This window comes from Euleptes europaea, chromosome 13 (genome assembly GCF_029931775.1).
Source record: "Euleptes europaea isolate rEulEur1 chromosome 13, rEulEur1.hap1, whole genome shotgun sequence".
NCBI classification, from domain to species: domain Eukaryota; kingdom Metazoa; phylum Chordata; class Lepidosauria; order Squamata; family Sphaerodactylidae; genus Euleptes; species Euleptes europaea.
Window position 1 is genome coordinate 63,551,254 of NC_079324.1, and position 16,230 is coordinate 63,567,483.

The window sequence follows — 16,230 nt, forward strand, 5'->3', positions numbered from 1 at the left end:
CCAGTCTGAGTAGACAATACTGACTATGATGGACTGAAGGTCTGATTCAATATAAGGCAGCTTCATATTGGGGAGGGGCTGTGGCTCAGTGGTAGAGCACCTGCTTGGCATTCAGAAGGTCCCAGGTTCAATCCCCGGCATCTCCAGTTAAAGGAACTAGGCAGCTAGGTGATGTGAAAGACCTCTGCCTGAGACCCTGGAGAGCCGCTGCCGGTCTGAGTAGACAATACTGACTTTGATGGACCAAAGGTCTGTTTCAGTATAAATCAGCTTCATATGTTCATATATGCATGTTCATACATGGGCCTCATGTGGAAGACTGTCCAAACCCAAAATCTTTCCTTCCCAGTCTCAAAGCTGGAACTCCTTAATGCAAGGAATCCACTTAGCTCAGCATCCTGTCTCCCACAGTGGCCAACCAGAGCCTCCCACCCAAGCCCAGAAGCTGGACAAGACAATAGCCCCGCCCCACTGCTGCCCTTTAGCCAATGGCATGCAGTGGACCCTTGAGTGTGGAGGCTCCGCTCACCCTAACTAAACGGCTGGTGCTTTCTCTGCCTTCCATGCTCTCGTTCCCCACGTGGACCAGGAAGCCTCCTTTGAATACCTGCAGAACGAAGGTGAGCGGCTGCTCCTGGAAGCCATGGATGAGCTGGAGGTGGCCTTCAGCAACACCAGCGTCCGCACCGACTGCAACCACATCTTCCTTAACTTTGTTCCAACGGTGGTCATGGATCCCTCCAAGGTCTCTGCTTCCTTTCCTGTGCCCACTATGTGAATTCTGAGTACCAAGTGAAAGGGCCTCTTAGAATCATAGAATCATAGAGTTGGAAAGGGTCACCAGGGTCATCTAGTCCAACCCCCAGTCCAGTGCAGGAAATTAACAACTACCTCCCCCCAACATCCCCAGTGTCCCCAACCCTCCCCCCACCATGCAGGATCCCACAATCAAAGCACTCCCGACAGATGGCCATCCAGCCTCTGCTTAAAGACCTCCAAAGACGGGGACTCCACCACCCTCCGAGGCAGTGCATTCCACCATTGACCAGCCTTCACTGTCAGGAAGTTCTTCCTAATGTTTAGGTGGAATCGCTTTTCTATTAGTTTAAATCCATTACTCAGTGTCCTAGTCTCTGGAGCAACAGAGAACAAGCTAGTTCCCTCATCAACATGACATCCCTTCAAACATTTAAACATAGCTATCATGTCTCCCCTCAACCTTCTCTTCTCCAAACTAAACAAGCCCAACCCCCTAAGTCTCTCCTCATAAGGCATGGATTCCAGACCTTTGACCATTCTGGTCGCCCTCCTCTGGACACACTCCAACTTGTCAACATCCTTCTTAAATTGTGGAGCCCAAAACTAGACACAGTATTCCAAAAACTGGACACAGTATTCCACAGTACTCTTAAAATGCTGTTGCTGTCGTTGTGTCCCCAGATTGAGGAATCTGTGCGCTCCATGGTGATGCGCTACGGGCGGCGCTTGTGGAAACTCCGGGTCCTGCAAGCCGAAGTGAAGATCAACATCCGCTTGATGCCAACCACCCAGGTCATCCCCATCCGCCTCTTTCTCACGGATGAGTCGGGATACTACCTGGATATCAGTCTTTACAAGGAAGTCAACGACCCCAGGACGGGGAACGTAGGTGTCTCTGCACCCCGGCCATTTAGCTGGGTGACTGTGGGCTAGTCACAGTCTCTCAGCCCCACCTACCTCACAGGGTGTCTGTTGTGGGAAGGGGAAGGTGATTGTAAGCTGGTTTGATTCTCCTTTAAGTGGTAGAGAAAGTCGGCATATAAAAACCAACTCTTCTTCTTCTGGAATTGAGAGCCAGCGTGGTGAAGTGGTTAAGAGCGGTGGGTGGAGCAGTGGAGTCTGATCTGGAGAACCAGGTTTGATTCCCCACTCCTCCACATGAGTGGCAGAGGCTAATCTGGTGAACCGGATTTGTCTCCCCACTCCTCCACACGAAGCCAGCTGGGTGACCTTGGGCTAGTCACAGCTCTCTCAGCCCCACCTACCTCACAGGGTGTCTGTTGTGGGGAGGGGAAGGGAAGGTGATTGTAAGCCGGTTTGAGTCTCCCTTAAATGGTAGAGAAAGTCGGCATATAAAAACCAACTCTTTTTCTAAAGCACTGATCTGCAAGTGAATTACTGAGTTTTGGAATAGTTTTGACTTCAGAAATTGGGGGGGCGGAGAACGAGGGGTGAAGGGACCTGACCTTTGCCTTTGCATCTTGGATCAGATTATGTTTCAGTCCTATGGAGACAAGCATGGGCCTTTGCAGGGGATGTTGATCAACACTCCGTATGTCACCAAGGACCTGCTTCAAGCAAAGCGCTTTCAGGCTCAGTCACTCGGCACCACCTACGTCTATGACTTCTCTGAGATGTTCCGGCAGGTGAGCTGGGCAGGGCAGCAGCGAGAAAGGTGTTGCCCCTCTTCCCACTCCCCCCCATGCACACCTGTTTTGGAAAAGCACTTGCTCAGTCAATCAAACACTTGTTGGACTCTGACAAATTGGAATAATTCAGAGAACTAAAGGTGGTTTGAATAGGGGAATGTCTGCTCATGGTGTTCATATTCACATACTTTTGTCAAAATCCTGCCCTAAGTTGAACAGGTGTTGCAGGCTTTTGCACTATTTCAAAGAAACCTGCAAAGCCTATTTGACCAGAAGCAACTGTGGGACAAAAGAAAAATGTGCGCACCCTGGGAAGCAAAACCACTTTCTGCTCTCTAAAAAACAATCCAGCCTGGCTTCTTTCTGTCTCTACGGCGGTTGACAATTTGGGTGGGTGAGCCATTTGTTTTAAACCCTCCCGCCCATCTGTTCCCACACTGAAAACTACCAGCATAAGAAAAACATGTCTGTTGATGGTGGGGATCAGTGTAAAGCTTTGCCTACCTGGCCATTGAAGTTTGCTTCACATTTGGCATGTTGGCATAAGGAAACGTGTGTGTTGGCAGGCAGAGAACTGGTGCACATAATACTTTTGTTACCTTGCCTTCCCCTCTCTCCAAACAGCTTTAACATTGGCAAATTGTTTATTTCTCAGGCTCTTTTCAAGATGTGGGGTTCCACAGATGCATGCCCCAAAGATGTCCTTACTTATACTGAATTAGTGCTGGATTCCCAGGGACAGCTGGTAGAGATGAACAGGCTGCCAGGCGGAAATGAGGTAGGGACCCAGCAGCCAGGAGCGAAGGACGGGGAGCGTGGTTTGCTCCAGAGGCGTTGGTGGGTCAGTTGCTGGAGCCCTGGGGACAGGAATGTGTTTGTGAAGCTGGTCCCTCACCACCTCTGCCCCAGTTCATTGGGGGGTCCTCTACAGCAGCTGCTGCTTAAAGCTGAATTATCCACTGGGGGTGATCTGATCAGAGGTCTCTAAGTTGCATGTAGTTTGTCCCCAGAGTGACAGAGACAAATACAAAGCAGACTGAACTTTATCAAAGTCTACAATAGTTAATTGGTTGAAAAAAATGTTGGTTCTGTGGTGCTTATGGATAAGCTCACAGCATATAACAATTTATAGGAAGGGGAGTGTTTTTCACCAAACGTATATATTCAGATTGGCAGCTGCTTGTTTTATATTGGAAGAAGGTTAGACCGGAAGAAGCTATGAGAGCTATTCTTTTGTGTTTGATAATTATAGGTTATGGAAGTCAAGTTGGTAAGTTAGTAAAGGTAATAATTTGGAGTAATCTTTTTCCCAACACTTAATATTGTTATGTAATTTAATTCTTTAAAAAAGCAGACTGATGTTTCTGAATCTCTATTATTTTAAACAAAAGTATCTTTGTTTTAAAAACACCCTACCAGATTGGAATGGTTGCCTTCAAGATGAAACTGAAAAGCCCCGAGTACCCCGAAGGCCGAGAGATCATCGTCATCTGCAACGACATCACGTACCAGATTGGGTCGTTTGGGCCTGAGGAAGACCTCCTCTTCTTGCGTGCCTCAGAACTGGCCCGTGCCAAAGGCATCCCAAGGATATACATTGCAGCGAACAGCGGGGCCCGCATCGGGTTCGCCGACGAGATCAAGCAGATGTTCCAAGTGGGCTGGGTGGACCCCGCAGATCCGTACAAGGTGCGTGAGCCTCTCGGCAATCACAAGGGGTCAGTGTAGTAGACACAGCGCCAGCTGTGAGACTCAAGGAATGGCTGGGAGGTAGCACAACTGTTCACGTGGACACATGTAAACACATGAAGATGCCTTCTACTGAATCAGACCCTTCGAGTCCATGAAAGTTTGTATTGTCTACTGAAACTGTCAGCAGCTCTCCAGGGTCTCAGATGGAGGTCTTTTGCATCACTTGTTATCTGAGCCTCTTAACTTGAGATGCCAGGGATTGAACCTGGGACTTTCTGCCTGCCAGGCAAAAACTCTACCGCTAAGCCATGTGAGTTGCCTCTCTCCCAAACTGGGATTCAGTATCCATCCCATAGATGATTGGGTGGGAGCAGCTATGATGCTTGGTTGCAAGGAATGAAAAGCCGTCCCCTTCTTTTCCTCACAGATTGGATGGGATTCCTGTCTGAAGAAGAGAAGCTTTATTTTCAGTGCTTTACAATTAATGGCACATTTGTATTTTCCAAGGAACTGCCGTGTGAACATGTCCCCCAGTTTCTGTGTGAGAAACCTGTTAGGTAGACTCAGCTGTGAGAAATTGACTGCCTCGAGGTAATTTACTCTGCTTCATGGCTGAGCGGGGATTGTCTGTGTCTCAGTAACTCATTGCTTAGGGGGAGGGGGCGTGGCTCAGTGGCAGAGCATTTACTTGGCAAGCAGAAGGTCCCAGGTTCAGTCCCAGGCATCTCCAGTTGAAAGGATCAGGTAGTAGGCAATGTGAAAGACCTTGACCTGAGACTCTGGAGAGCTGCTGCCAGTCTGGGTAGACAATCCTGACCTGTACCGGTGGTCTGATTCAGTATAAGGCAGCTTCATGTGTGGTCTGACCTGGATATTACGTTCTTGGTGCACCAGGATGATCATTGGCAACTGGATTTTTCTGTGTGGACAAGACAACCCAGTTGTGTATGATCTGCTACAGTGCAACAGGAGAGCAATAGCCAATGATGTGCCAAAGCATCTGTGGATTCCTTTTATGTGAACTGTTTTTGATCCTCCTTCTCTTTCTCTTCACCCCAGTCTGTCAGATTCCCCCTCTAAACCTACTTTCTTGAGTAAGACATTTCAAAATGTTACACGGATCTCCCCCCCCCCCCCGCTAATGCTGTCCACTGTTTATTCTTGTAGGGGTTCAAATACCTGTACCTGACCCCACAGGACTACACAAGGATCAGCTCCATGAATTCCGTGCATTGCAAACACGTGGAGGAAGCAGGAGAGTCGAGGTTAGTGAGGGGGGACCTGTGACTTTGGTCCCTGAAGCCTTAAGAGAAGCAGTGGGGGTAGTGTTATTTGGGGTTGCATTTTCTACTTCTGTCTTTTGGCCCTCTGGGCTTCTTGTAGGTATGTCATAACCGATATCATTGGTAAAGATGAAGGCTTTGGCGTGGAGAACCTTAGAGCAGCGGGCACCATCGCTGGGGAGTCGTCCCTCGCCTATGACGAAATTGTCACCATTAGCATGGTATGGGCTTTGTCTCTTTCTGTTGTAAAGCTGGAAGAGGATAAGAACGAATTGCAAATCCTCTGATAACAGCCATGATACTTTCCGGGCAAGATTATAAAGACAATGCTTATTTATTATTATTTATTAATTAATGCCCCACAGGTGACTCGGGGCAGCTGACAACTTTTAAAATACAATAAATATGAATATAAAAATAAGTACAATTAAGTATAAAACAAAAAAAATTAAAACATCAACTTGACAAGCCAATCTCAAGAATTAAAACAACTAGCCAGGTCCCCGGTTTGTAATGCTACCTGGAGGCTGCTCAGAACACAGCAGCCTTGCGTGTGCCCTAGTAGATGCTGGCAGGTCCCACAGGGCACAAACTCCCCCGGGGAGCTGGTTCCAGAGAGAGGCAGCAGCCACTGAAAATGCCCTTGTCCTGGTGGTTGACAGGCGGGCAATTCATGGGCCAGGCAAATGTAGAAGACCCCGTGATGATGATCTGAGGAGGTGAGGGGGGTCATACTGGGAGAAGTGGCCACGCAGATAAGGCGGTCCCAGAATGCTGCAGCCCTTTATTTCTCGGGAATGGACCACTCTTCCCTCGCATCTCGTAGGTGACCTTCCGCGCCATTGGCATTGGAGCTTACTTGGTGAGGCTGGGCCAGCGAGTCATCCAGGTGGAAAATTCCCACATCATTCTGACAGGAGCTGGTGCTTTAAATAAGGTAAATTGGGTGACTTCTTCTTAGTGTCTTCAGAATGGAGTAGTCTCCTTTAGAAACTTGGTTTTGTTCTCATGCAACATGCAAGAGGCTGCCTAGTTGTGTTTTTTTCCCTCCCAGTTTCTCAACGGCCTGCTTGCAGTCTGCTCTGGCTGGTCTCTTTGTCTGAGAAACTGCAGGCTCGCCATCCAACTGGGCTGGGTGTCCTTTGGGAGCAGGCAATGGGACCTTGATTGGCTCTGACGTGGCCTTCAGCTTTACCCTCAAACTTGAAATAGACTTTTGCTTCTCTAGGATGCTAAAGGCCAAAGTCAAGTAAAAACTACTGGCTTAGGACCTACACGCTATGGGGTCATTTGTTGGGGAGGGGCTGTGGCTCAGTGGAAGAGCCTCTACTTTGCATGCAGGAGATCCCAGGTTCAATCCCCAGCATCTAGTTGGAAGGACCGGGCAGTAGGTGATGGGACAGACCTCCACCTAGGACCCTGGAGAGCCTCTGCCGGTCTTAGACAATACTGACCTTAATGGACCAAGGGACGCTTCATATGTCTTCATTTGTCTATCTCAGAAGAAGGGTCACTGGGTGTGTGTGGGGGGGAGGTAGTTGTGAATTTCCTGCATTGTGCAGGGGGTTGGACTAGATGACCCTGGTGGTCCCCTCCAACTCTGATTCTATTCTATGATTCTACTGAGAGAATGGAAATTGGAAGTTGGTGTCAAAGTTTTGCGGTGTCTTCCTGACCTGCTCCTGTGCTCAGAAGTGTAAAAATAAATGGGCCCAAATCAGTGGCGTCGTACAGAGTCTGTCGTTGTGATAGTTGCCCGCTGGCTTCAAGCTGTGAAGTGTGTTTTGCCTGCTTACTTCCAAACTGCTGAATTGTCATGACGAAAGCCCACCAGATGGATCTTGTTTCAGACCCAGCATCTCTGAAAAGGAAATGACAGTGTTGTTGGTTTGGGGTTGCTTTGGGGCCAGGTCTTGGGGCGTGAAGTTTACACGTCAAACAACCAGCTCGGAGGAGTGCAGATCATGCACAACAATGGTGTTTCCCACGTGACCGTCCCGGATGACTTCGAAGGCGTCTACATCATCTTGCAGTGGTTGTCATATATGCCGAAGGTACAGCGAACTTGATGAAACGGGGGCCTGCTATAAACGCCAAAGACTGCCTGATTGCTCTTCCATAATTCCTCCTTTTAATTCTAATTCACCTTAATTGGGGTCTTTATTCATCACATTTCTGCTCTTTCTCCCAGGAATTCAGACTGGTTCTGAGCTCAGAAACCTCTGAATGGTCTGAAGGACGCATGACTTGCTGGTACACAGAAGTAGTGTGCAGGGCCCCCATCTTCGGTCCTTGCCATCACAAGTGGCAGAAGTTGGGGAACACCAACAGCGCGGTGTAGTGGTTAAGAGCAGTGGTTTGGAGCAGTGGACTCTGATCTGGAAAACCGGGTTTGATTCCCCACTCCTCCACATGAGCGGCGGAGGCTAATCTGGCGCACTGGATTTGTTTCCCCACACCTGCACACGAAGCCAGCTGGGTGACCTTGGGCTAGTCACAGCTCTCTTAGAGCTCTCTCAGCTCCACCTACCTCACAGGATGTCTGTTGCGGGGAGGGGAAGGGAAGGTGATTGTAAGCCGGTTTGAGTCTCCCTTAAGTGGTAGAGAAAGTCGGCATATAAAAAACAACTCTTTTTTTTCTCTGAAGCGCTGGAGATCTGCTGCCAACGGTGTTGAGCTAGAGGGACCAAGAATATGGTTCAGTATCAGGCAGTTCTGTGGGTTCAAGCCGTTACTTTCATATAGCAGCTCTGATCTCTTGCGCATCTGGGTAAATGTTTTTTGTTTAAAACCATGTTAAGAGATGTTTCTACTTGTAGGACAATCGTAGCCCAGTGCCTATTACTGCCACAAGTGACCCCATTGAAAGGGAAATTGATTTTGTCCCTTCCAAAGTACCCTATGACCCTCGCTGGATGCTGGCAGGGAGACCTCATCCCAGTAAGTATGAGCCCCTGTTCTTTGAGGGAGCTATTAAAGTACAGAAGCAAGGCCGAGCAATACAAAATCCATGGGCCACCATGTGTAATGCTGCTACGGTAGGCACCTTTGTAGGGTTGTCAGACCCCCCCTGGCCACCGGCGGGGGATGGGGTGGGGTTGCCAGATCCTGGCTGGGAAACACTTGGAGATTTGGGGATGGAGCCTGGGTAGGACAAGGACCTCAGTGGGGTACAATGCCACAGAGTCTGCCCTCCAAAGCAGCTATTTTGTCCAGGGGAACTGATCTCTGTAGTGTGGAGATGAGCTGTAATTCCGGGAGATCCCCAGGCCCCACCTGGAGGCTGGCATCCCTACGTGACCTTTGTGTCGCCTGTGAGCATTTTTTTTGTTCTAATTGTGTTTCTAGACCCCTTGTTTGAAAATCCAGTGGCAAAAATGTTGGGGGGAAAAGAAAACAAATTAAAGTAACTCAAATAATCAAGATAATTTTCAACCCTTGTGGTTCCAAAAGTCTGTATTTGAAGATTCCCACTCCCCAGACCCACACACGCCATGGTCTGAATCAACTTGAATCAGGATTGGAGGGCAATTCCTGTCGGGGAAAGATCCTGTAGACGAACAAGCGCTGCATTCAGACAGCAGTCTTCCTTCCTCCCAGCCTGAAGGGCTGGGGTGGGGGGTGTCTCTCAGACGCCTTCTGCAGCCGTTTCCTCCTCCCACCCTCTTCTGTCACAATGATATTTCCCCCCAGGTTTACTTTTCACAAAAGTCATAGTGGGGCATTCTGTTTTTCTTCTGTTTTGTCCTGCAGCCATAAAAGGATCCTGGCAAACCGGTTTCTTTGACCACGGCTCTTTTGCCGAGATCATGCAGCCATGGGCACAGACCGTGGTGGTTGGCAGAGCCAGGTATTGGCGAAGCGTCCGTTTCTGGTTGGGAAGAGGAGGGGGGCTGGTGAAAGACCCTCCTGCCCTTTTGAGTTCCAAACCTTGTCCTCTAATTGGGGGTAGCCATTTATAATGTTGGCCGGAACCACTGCTAGGACAGGTGACTCTGGCCCATCCCCCCCATGTATATCTGTTCCCATCTGGCACAGAATTCAGTATCCTGAAAATATTGGCTTTGGGGGGTGTTTTTAAAATAGAACAAAATCTGTAGTCCTTACGTTTGCCCAGATAATCCTGAAACTACCTGGCAGTGCCAGGAGAAATGTCCGGAGATTCCCAATGGTCAGAGTTGCAGCCAGGTCCCCCCTCCCCACTGGGTGAGCATAATATATGTAGATTTGCAGATTCTTTGGCCGTGGAGGAGGGAATCCAGGATTGTTTACTTCTCCAGGACTGTTTAAATTAGGCAAGACTTTTAAGTAGTCTGTGGAGGGACAGGATCCCAGCTTCTGTCCCATCTACTCCAGTGAATTCAAGATGTTTTGTCTTTCTGGGAGGATAATCTGATATTTTTATTTTTGCAGTGAGGGCAGTGGCAACGTAACCTTGTTTTAAAAACTGACCATCTCTTCCCTCCCCCCCTTACAGGCTGGGAGGGATCCCTGTGGGTGTGATAGCTGTAGAGACCCGAACTGTAGAGTTGACTGTGCCGGCAGATCCAGCAAATCCAGAATCAGAAGCAAAGGTGAAGGGCATGACTTTGTACATAAAACCAAGAATAATTTGTGTTCAGCATTGTATTGTTTCTCCACAGTATGTATTATTTTTGCCCTGACTTGGATGGCCGAAGCTAACCCTATCTTATCGCATCTTGGAAGCTGAGAAGGGTTGGCCCTGGTTAGCACTTGGATGGGAGACCACCAAGGAAGTCCAGGGTTGCTATGAAGAGGCAGGCAATGGCAAAGCCATCTCTATTCATCTCTTGCTTTAAAAACCCCATGAGGGGTTGCTACAAGTTGGCTGGGACTTGACGGCACTTTCCTCCACCATCTTGTTCTGCTCAAATTCTGTTATGATGTGGACCGTTGCTGCCTTTTGTGACGCAGAGTTTTGCAGGTCATCTGCCTCTTTTTCGGCAGTGATGTGCCTCTTGCCATGTTGAGCATTGCTGTTCGGGATGTCTGGGAAGGATTTATCTGCATGCAAAATATGTGCCTGTATATCTTTCCAAAGTGGTAAACTCCCAGTAGCATGAGCAGAGGAAGCCACTGTATTAATATCAAAGAAATGTTGCCAGCTTGTTTTTTTTCTGCTGGCTGCATTCTTGCTAAACAGCCAGACATGAAAATTGAGCCAGTTAGGGGCTGTGAATTCCAAAGAACCAGCATAAAAGAGAAAGCTGTTGAGGAAAGAAGCTTCAGGAGACTCCCCCCCCCCCGAAAAGCTCCCTTACACACTGAAAATATGTCTCATCAAATATTCATCGATGTCCACCCAGTGCATCTCCATCTTTCTGTTCTAGATAATCCCACAGGCCGGGCAGGTCTGGTTTCCGGATTCAGCCTTTAAAACTGCTCAGGCTATAAAAGACTTCGACCGAGAACACCTCCCTTTGTTGATTTTTGCCAACTGGAGGGGATTCTCTGGTGGAATGAAAGGTAACTCCCATTCCAACATCAGATACAAGTTTCAATGGCTCCGGCAGACACGGAGATGAATTAACTCATAGCCTGTGTTTGCAGACATGTATGATCAGGTGCTGAAGTTTGGAGCGTACATTGTCGACAGTCTCCGCCAGTTCAAGCAGCCAGCTCTTGTTTACATCCCGCCGCATGCTGAGCTGAGGGGGGGCTCGTGGGTGGTGATCGACCCAACTATCAATCCTCTCTGTGTGGAACTCTATGCGGACAAAGAGAGCAGGTACGAACTCCCCTTCGGGCCTGACCAGGCCTCTCTTGCTCTGGGTTAGTGTCGCCTTTGTGCAGTCACATGACTGGCAAACTCAAAATGGGGTGCTTTTAGGTAAAGAACTTGCTACCTGTTGCACAGATCTCTTGATGGGTAAGTTGATCCCCAACCCCCAAATCCAACATTTTTATTCCTGCTGAGGATTCTAAAGCAGCGGTCAAACATCTTAGGGATCCCATGTACTGTCATGGGATAGGTTGGACTACGTTGTTGTATTTTTGGAGAAACTGTCTTGGATTTGCTTAATGCACAGCTCTGGGACATACTGAGAAAGCTGTGAGCATTGCTGTGTGTCTTTCTAAATGAGAGACCAGCTCCTGAGCATTTGGAGGGTTGCATGTTTGACATTCTATAGTCAGATGTCACAGCTTCCAGTACTGGATTGACCCAAGTGGTTTATAAACAAGCATGTCTACTAGTCCCCAGAGTGTTGTTTGGGGGAAGGCAAGAGTGCCCAAAATTGCTTCTCGTTTTGCACTGTCCTTCACTCACATGTCCAGCACTTGATGGAGCAAGAAACAAGGGCAAGCTCTTGCAAAGCTGCTGTTTGCTGTGGATCCGGTTTTTGCAAAATGGGTTTACTTTCCAGAGGAGGCATCTTAGAAGCTGAAGGAACAGTGGAGATCAAATTCAGGAGGAAGGATCTGCTGAAGACCATGAGGAGAATTGATAGTGCTTATGCTAGAATTGCTCAACAGCTGGGTAAGAAAAGCTGATGTCTGAAGTATATTTCACATACACACTCCCTTCAAACTTGACTGCTTTGTCTTGGACATAAAGACCTTGAAGTCCAATTCACCTTAAAAGGGCAGGGAGTTGGAATTTTTTGCTACAACCATTAGGAAAGAGTAATGTCATGCATTCATGCCTGCTTTGAATTTTTTTTAGAAACTTCAGCTGATCCAAAATGCAGTAACCAGGTTGTTAATTGGTATGCCTTATTAAGTACATTTCTACAGTATGTTTCTGGGCACGATTCAAAGTGCTCATATTGACTTTTATGGTCCCAAATGTTCTGAGACCACAGTGCAAGAAGGGCCGCCTTCTCTCACACAAGCCTGCCCAGCAATTGGAACTATCATAGGAAGACCTTCTCTAGATTCTCCTCTCTACCCTAGAGTGGGCCTTCTCTGTGACTGCAACCTATTTTGTGGGACTTGCCCCCAAGAAACACTTACCTGGTACCATCTTCCTTAAAAAGCTAAAATGAACATAATTCTGCAGTCCTTATATTAACAAAACCGACATTTAGATGATAAAATAGTGCAAAGTCAATGGGAGCTAAATTTGGTACTGTTCCCTAGGAGGGTGGGGGCAAGAAAGATCTGGACCAAAGCCTCTTCCCAGATCATTTTCCTCTGGGGAAGAATCCCTCTTCTTGGCAGCTAAATTTAGTATGTATTTATTACATGTAGTGTGAATAGAAATGTTCTGATGTTTTGTGCTCTCTTGCTTATGGCCATTTGGGTAAGCTACGCAGGGCTGACCTGGATGGCCCAGGCTAGCCTGATCTCGTCATATCTCAGAAACGTAGTAGGGTCGACCCTGGTGGGTAACCTCCAAGGAATACCAGGGTCTTGATGCGGAGGCAGGCAATGACAAACCACCTCAGAAGCTAAGCAGGGTCAGCCCTGGTTAGTATTTGGGTGGGTAACCGCCAAGGAATACCAGGGTCGGAGGCAGGCAATGGCAAACCACCTCCAAACGTCTCTTGCCTTGAAAACAATAAGTCAGCTGTGACTTGGCGGCACAAAAAAGGTGTGACTAGAAATGCTCTGAGGTTTTGTGATGTCTTGCTTATGGCCGTTTGGGTAAGCTACCCAGAGCTCGCAGACTGTGGTAGATCAGAAACTTCACGGGTGTCTTCCAGATTCCATCTGGCCTTTTTTTTTTTGTCTTCTGGAATTAACAGATTCCCAGGGCCTCTCTAAAGAGGAGCGGAAGGAGCTGGAAAAGCAGCTGAAAGCCCGGGAGGAGCACCTCTTCCCAATCTTCCACCAGGTGGCAGTGCAGTTTGCCGACCTCCACGACACGCCCGGGCAGATGCAGGAGAAGGGAGTCATTACAGTTAGGTGACGGGGCTTGGCTTGGGGTGGCTTCCTTTTTGCCCCCCCCCTTTCCCAGTCTTTGCATTGTGAATCCCACTCTATTTAGCAGCTAGTCCACCACCCCTGGGGAGTTGAAGGGCCATTTTAATGTTCTATCTATACTGACTGAGTTTGGGCTCTTGAAAGCCAGTGTAGTGCTTGGAGAGAGTTGCACTTGGGCTAAGTAGACCCGAGTTCAAATCCCTGTTCCTCAGGAAAGCTCAGTAGGTATTCTTGGGCTGTGTGCTTCTTGGGCCTACCTTATCTCAAGGTGTTGCAAAAGATGAAAGACAAAAGTATACGCAGGTAATATTAACTTAAGCCGCCCCCCACCCCAAAGTTCCTAAAGTAGGTTGCGTCGATTTCAAACCAGTTAAAGAGATTGATTAAAGATACCTGCGAGGGGTTTTTCCAGTGAGTTCTGGGTCCAGCTGTGATGGAAGGGGGCCCAGTTTCTTCCTCTCCTCCCATTAATAAAAGCTGAAATGGACTTTTTGCACTGTGACCGCTTTCTTCTTACAGTGGCCATTTTGGAAGAAGGTGGCAATTGCATAGGTTTTTCCAACTGACAAAATCCTGCAAACATGTGTGGGTGGGGGTTGTCGGGGAATGTTTTGCCTCCTATCCATGCTCAGACACCTGAGCATGGTCGCCTGAATATTCATTCAGAGGCAAGAAAGCCTCCCTTAATTTTGAGTGAAATATTAGATGTTTCAAGTGCTGTTTATTTGTGTAGGGTTGTTTTTTTCCCCTGTGTTGGGCATCTTTGATATATTCTATGTGGAGGATCTGATTGCCTGTTTGCGGTGTTAGAACCCCAAGACACATTTTTTATTTTATTTTGAACTTGAAAAGATAATTTCTAAATTTTACAGTAATTAAAGTGTGTATGGGTGGGAAGGAGAGGTAATGAGAAAAAGAGAAGCTTCAAGATCTCTTTTGCAGTCTAATAACTATAATCTCTCATCGTTTTGGGGATGATGTGACAGGTGCATGCATGTCATGTTTGTTTATTTTTATGTTATTTGTAGTCTGCCTTTCTCACTGGGACTCAAGGCGGATTACACAGAATAAATCAGTACAATCAGCAGAGAGGGCCACTCAAAAGACAGTGCACTAAGCATTTGACTTGTAGAGATCTGGAAAACCAACCAGAGGTGAAGCGCAACACAAGTATTAACATGACATGTTAAACGAAAGCAAAAATTACATGCACACAGTGGTATAGTCCATCCTTCCACCCCAAGCCTCTCTGAACCGCATCACTACAGCGCGGCAGGAAAAGGGGTGTGAGCTAAACAACGAATAAAATAGAACTGAAACGCCTTTCCTGCTCTCTCAGGATATTCTTCTGTGGAAAAATGCCCGAACGTTTCTGTACTGGCGGCTGCGGCGCCTTCTTCTGGAGGATGTGGTAAAGCGGGAGATCTTACACGCCCACTGTGAGCTGAGCAACAGCCACATCCAGTCCATGTTGCGGCGCTGGTTCCTGGAGACGGAAGGCGCCGTGAAGGTTTGGCTTTCCTCTGCAAGCCCTCCTCTGCTGACTTGTCTGTTGGAGGAGGATTCTCTTAGCAATTTGCATAGCACTTCATAGAGCAGGAAAGAATGCTGCTGCTTCCAGCCTGGCTGGAATTTGGATGAGAACCGGAATTTTTTGATGGGAAATGTGCACTAGAGTGGGAGAGGCAGAACCCTGAGCTGTGAAGGGGCCTGGTTTAGGGCAAAAGCCTGTGGACATACATCCCCCATGCTGAGCAAAGCCTCCTCTGACTTTCTTGAGTTTCTGCCTTTCCTTTAGGGCTACCTCTGGGATAACAACCAGGTGGTGGTGGAATGGCTGGAGAAACACTTGCAAGAAGAAGATGGGGCCAAGTCTGCCATCCGGGAGAACATCAAGTACCTGAAGCGCGATTACGCCCTCAAGCACATCCGGAAGTGAGTCAGGAGGCCGCTGGGCCTTTGGGCACCCTGGCTGTAAGCGGGGGAGAGGGGAGTTTGTCGTGTTGTGAGTGGCTCAATTACTCTGTCAAGGATGTCACAACTGGGATGTTTGCATGCTTAGGAAAGGCATGGAATCATGTGAGATTTGCTGTTGCTGTTTAAATAGAATTGCTGGATCAATTGGATAACCCTTTTTGTAATTTGTATAAATTGGGTGGGTTTCCCCATTTGTGTACGTACTGATTTGATTTCAAAGAGTTGGCTCTGGGTAGAAAAGCATTTAAAGACTAATTTCCCTTTAATGTTGGAAATTCATGCATTCTACCTGATCAAAAGGCTAACTGAAGGGAGTCAGGAAAATGGAGTGAGAGTTTTTTAACTCTTTAGTTAAAAAAAAAAGATTGTGGCATGGGGCACAAGATGAGAGAGGGGTGTACCATTGTGGGCATTGTGGAGATGATGGCTTGAGAAATACGTATGGGACTCCCCAGACACCTTTCCTGGCACCCGCCAAGTGTTTTCAGAAAGTGGGTGGGGCCAGGTGGGGCTTTTGCCCAGCAAGGCTTCCGATCGGCCACTGGAGATTTGATTGGCTGTGCAGATTTTTAGAAACATCACTTTGGCAGCAGCTGCCACCACAGCACAAGGGCCTTCACTGCACAACTGAAGATAAGCTGCTGCAGCAGCCAGGTTGTTACTGGCTCCACCTCCTGCATTTGCCATTCTGAGCCAGCCATTTCGCGTCTGCACCCACTGCGCTATGTCAGAATTCCAAAGGTACCTGCAGGCTCGAAAAAGTTGGGGACCCCTGACCTATATGGAGGAAGTCCTTAAACAGCCCCCAGTAACAAGACTTTCTTCTTGTTTTTCCTCCCCCTGGTACACCCTGCAGTTTGGTTCAAGAGAATCCGGAAGTTGCCATGGACTGCATTATTCACATGACCCAACACATCACCCGTGCCCAGAGAGCTCAGGTCGCTCACCTGCTGGCAACGATGGACAATGCTGTCTCTTCTTGA

At 48.0% G+C, this 16,230-nt stretch overlaps 1 protein-coding gene across 1 annotated transcript in view; it reads left to right on the plus strand.

The window, feature by feature from the left end:
- The window catches only part of ACACB (acetyl-CoA carboxylase beta), a 54,510-nt gene extending 38,280 nt beyond the window's left edge, over positions 1-16,230 (plus strand). The window contains exons 34-52 of the mRNA XM_056859178.1: positions 590-745; positions 1,441-1,644; positions 2,250-2,405; positions 3,064-3,186; positions 3,828-4,097; positions 5,268-5,365; positions 5,484-5,604; positions 6,210-6,320; positions 7,294-7,437; positions 8,203-8,323; positions 9,137-9,233; positions 9,861-9,957; positions 10,735-10,870; positions 10,955-11,132; positions 11,770-11,882; positions 13,093-13,247; positions 14,610-14,780; positions 15,069-15,205; positions 16,104-16,230. Of these exons, the coding sequence (XP_056715156.1) occupies positions 590-745; positions 1,441-1,644; positions 2,250-2,405; positions 3,064-3,186; positions 3,828-4,097; positions 5,268-5,365; positions 5,484-5,604; positions 6,210-6,320; positions 7,294-7,437; positions 8,203-8,323; positions 9,137-9,233; positions 9,861-9,957; positions 10,735-10,870; positions 10,955-11,132; positions 11,770-11,882; positions 13,093-13,247; positions 14,610-14,780; positions 15,069-15,205; positions 16,104-16,230 (2,715 nt within the window). The remainder of the gene's footprint in view (positions 1-589; positions 746-1,440; positions 1,645-2,249; positions 2,406-3,063; positions 3,187-3,827; positions 4,098-5,267; positions 5,366-5,483; positions 5,605-6,209; positions 6,321-7,293; positions 7,438-8,202; positions 8,324-9,136; positions 9,234-9,860; positions 9,958-10,734; positions 10,871-10,954; positions 11,133-11,769; positions 11,883-13,092; positions 13,248-14,609; positions 14,781-15,068; positions 15,206-16,103) is intronic.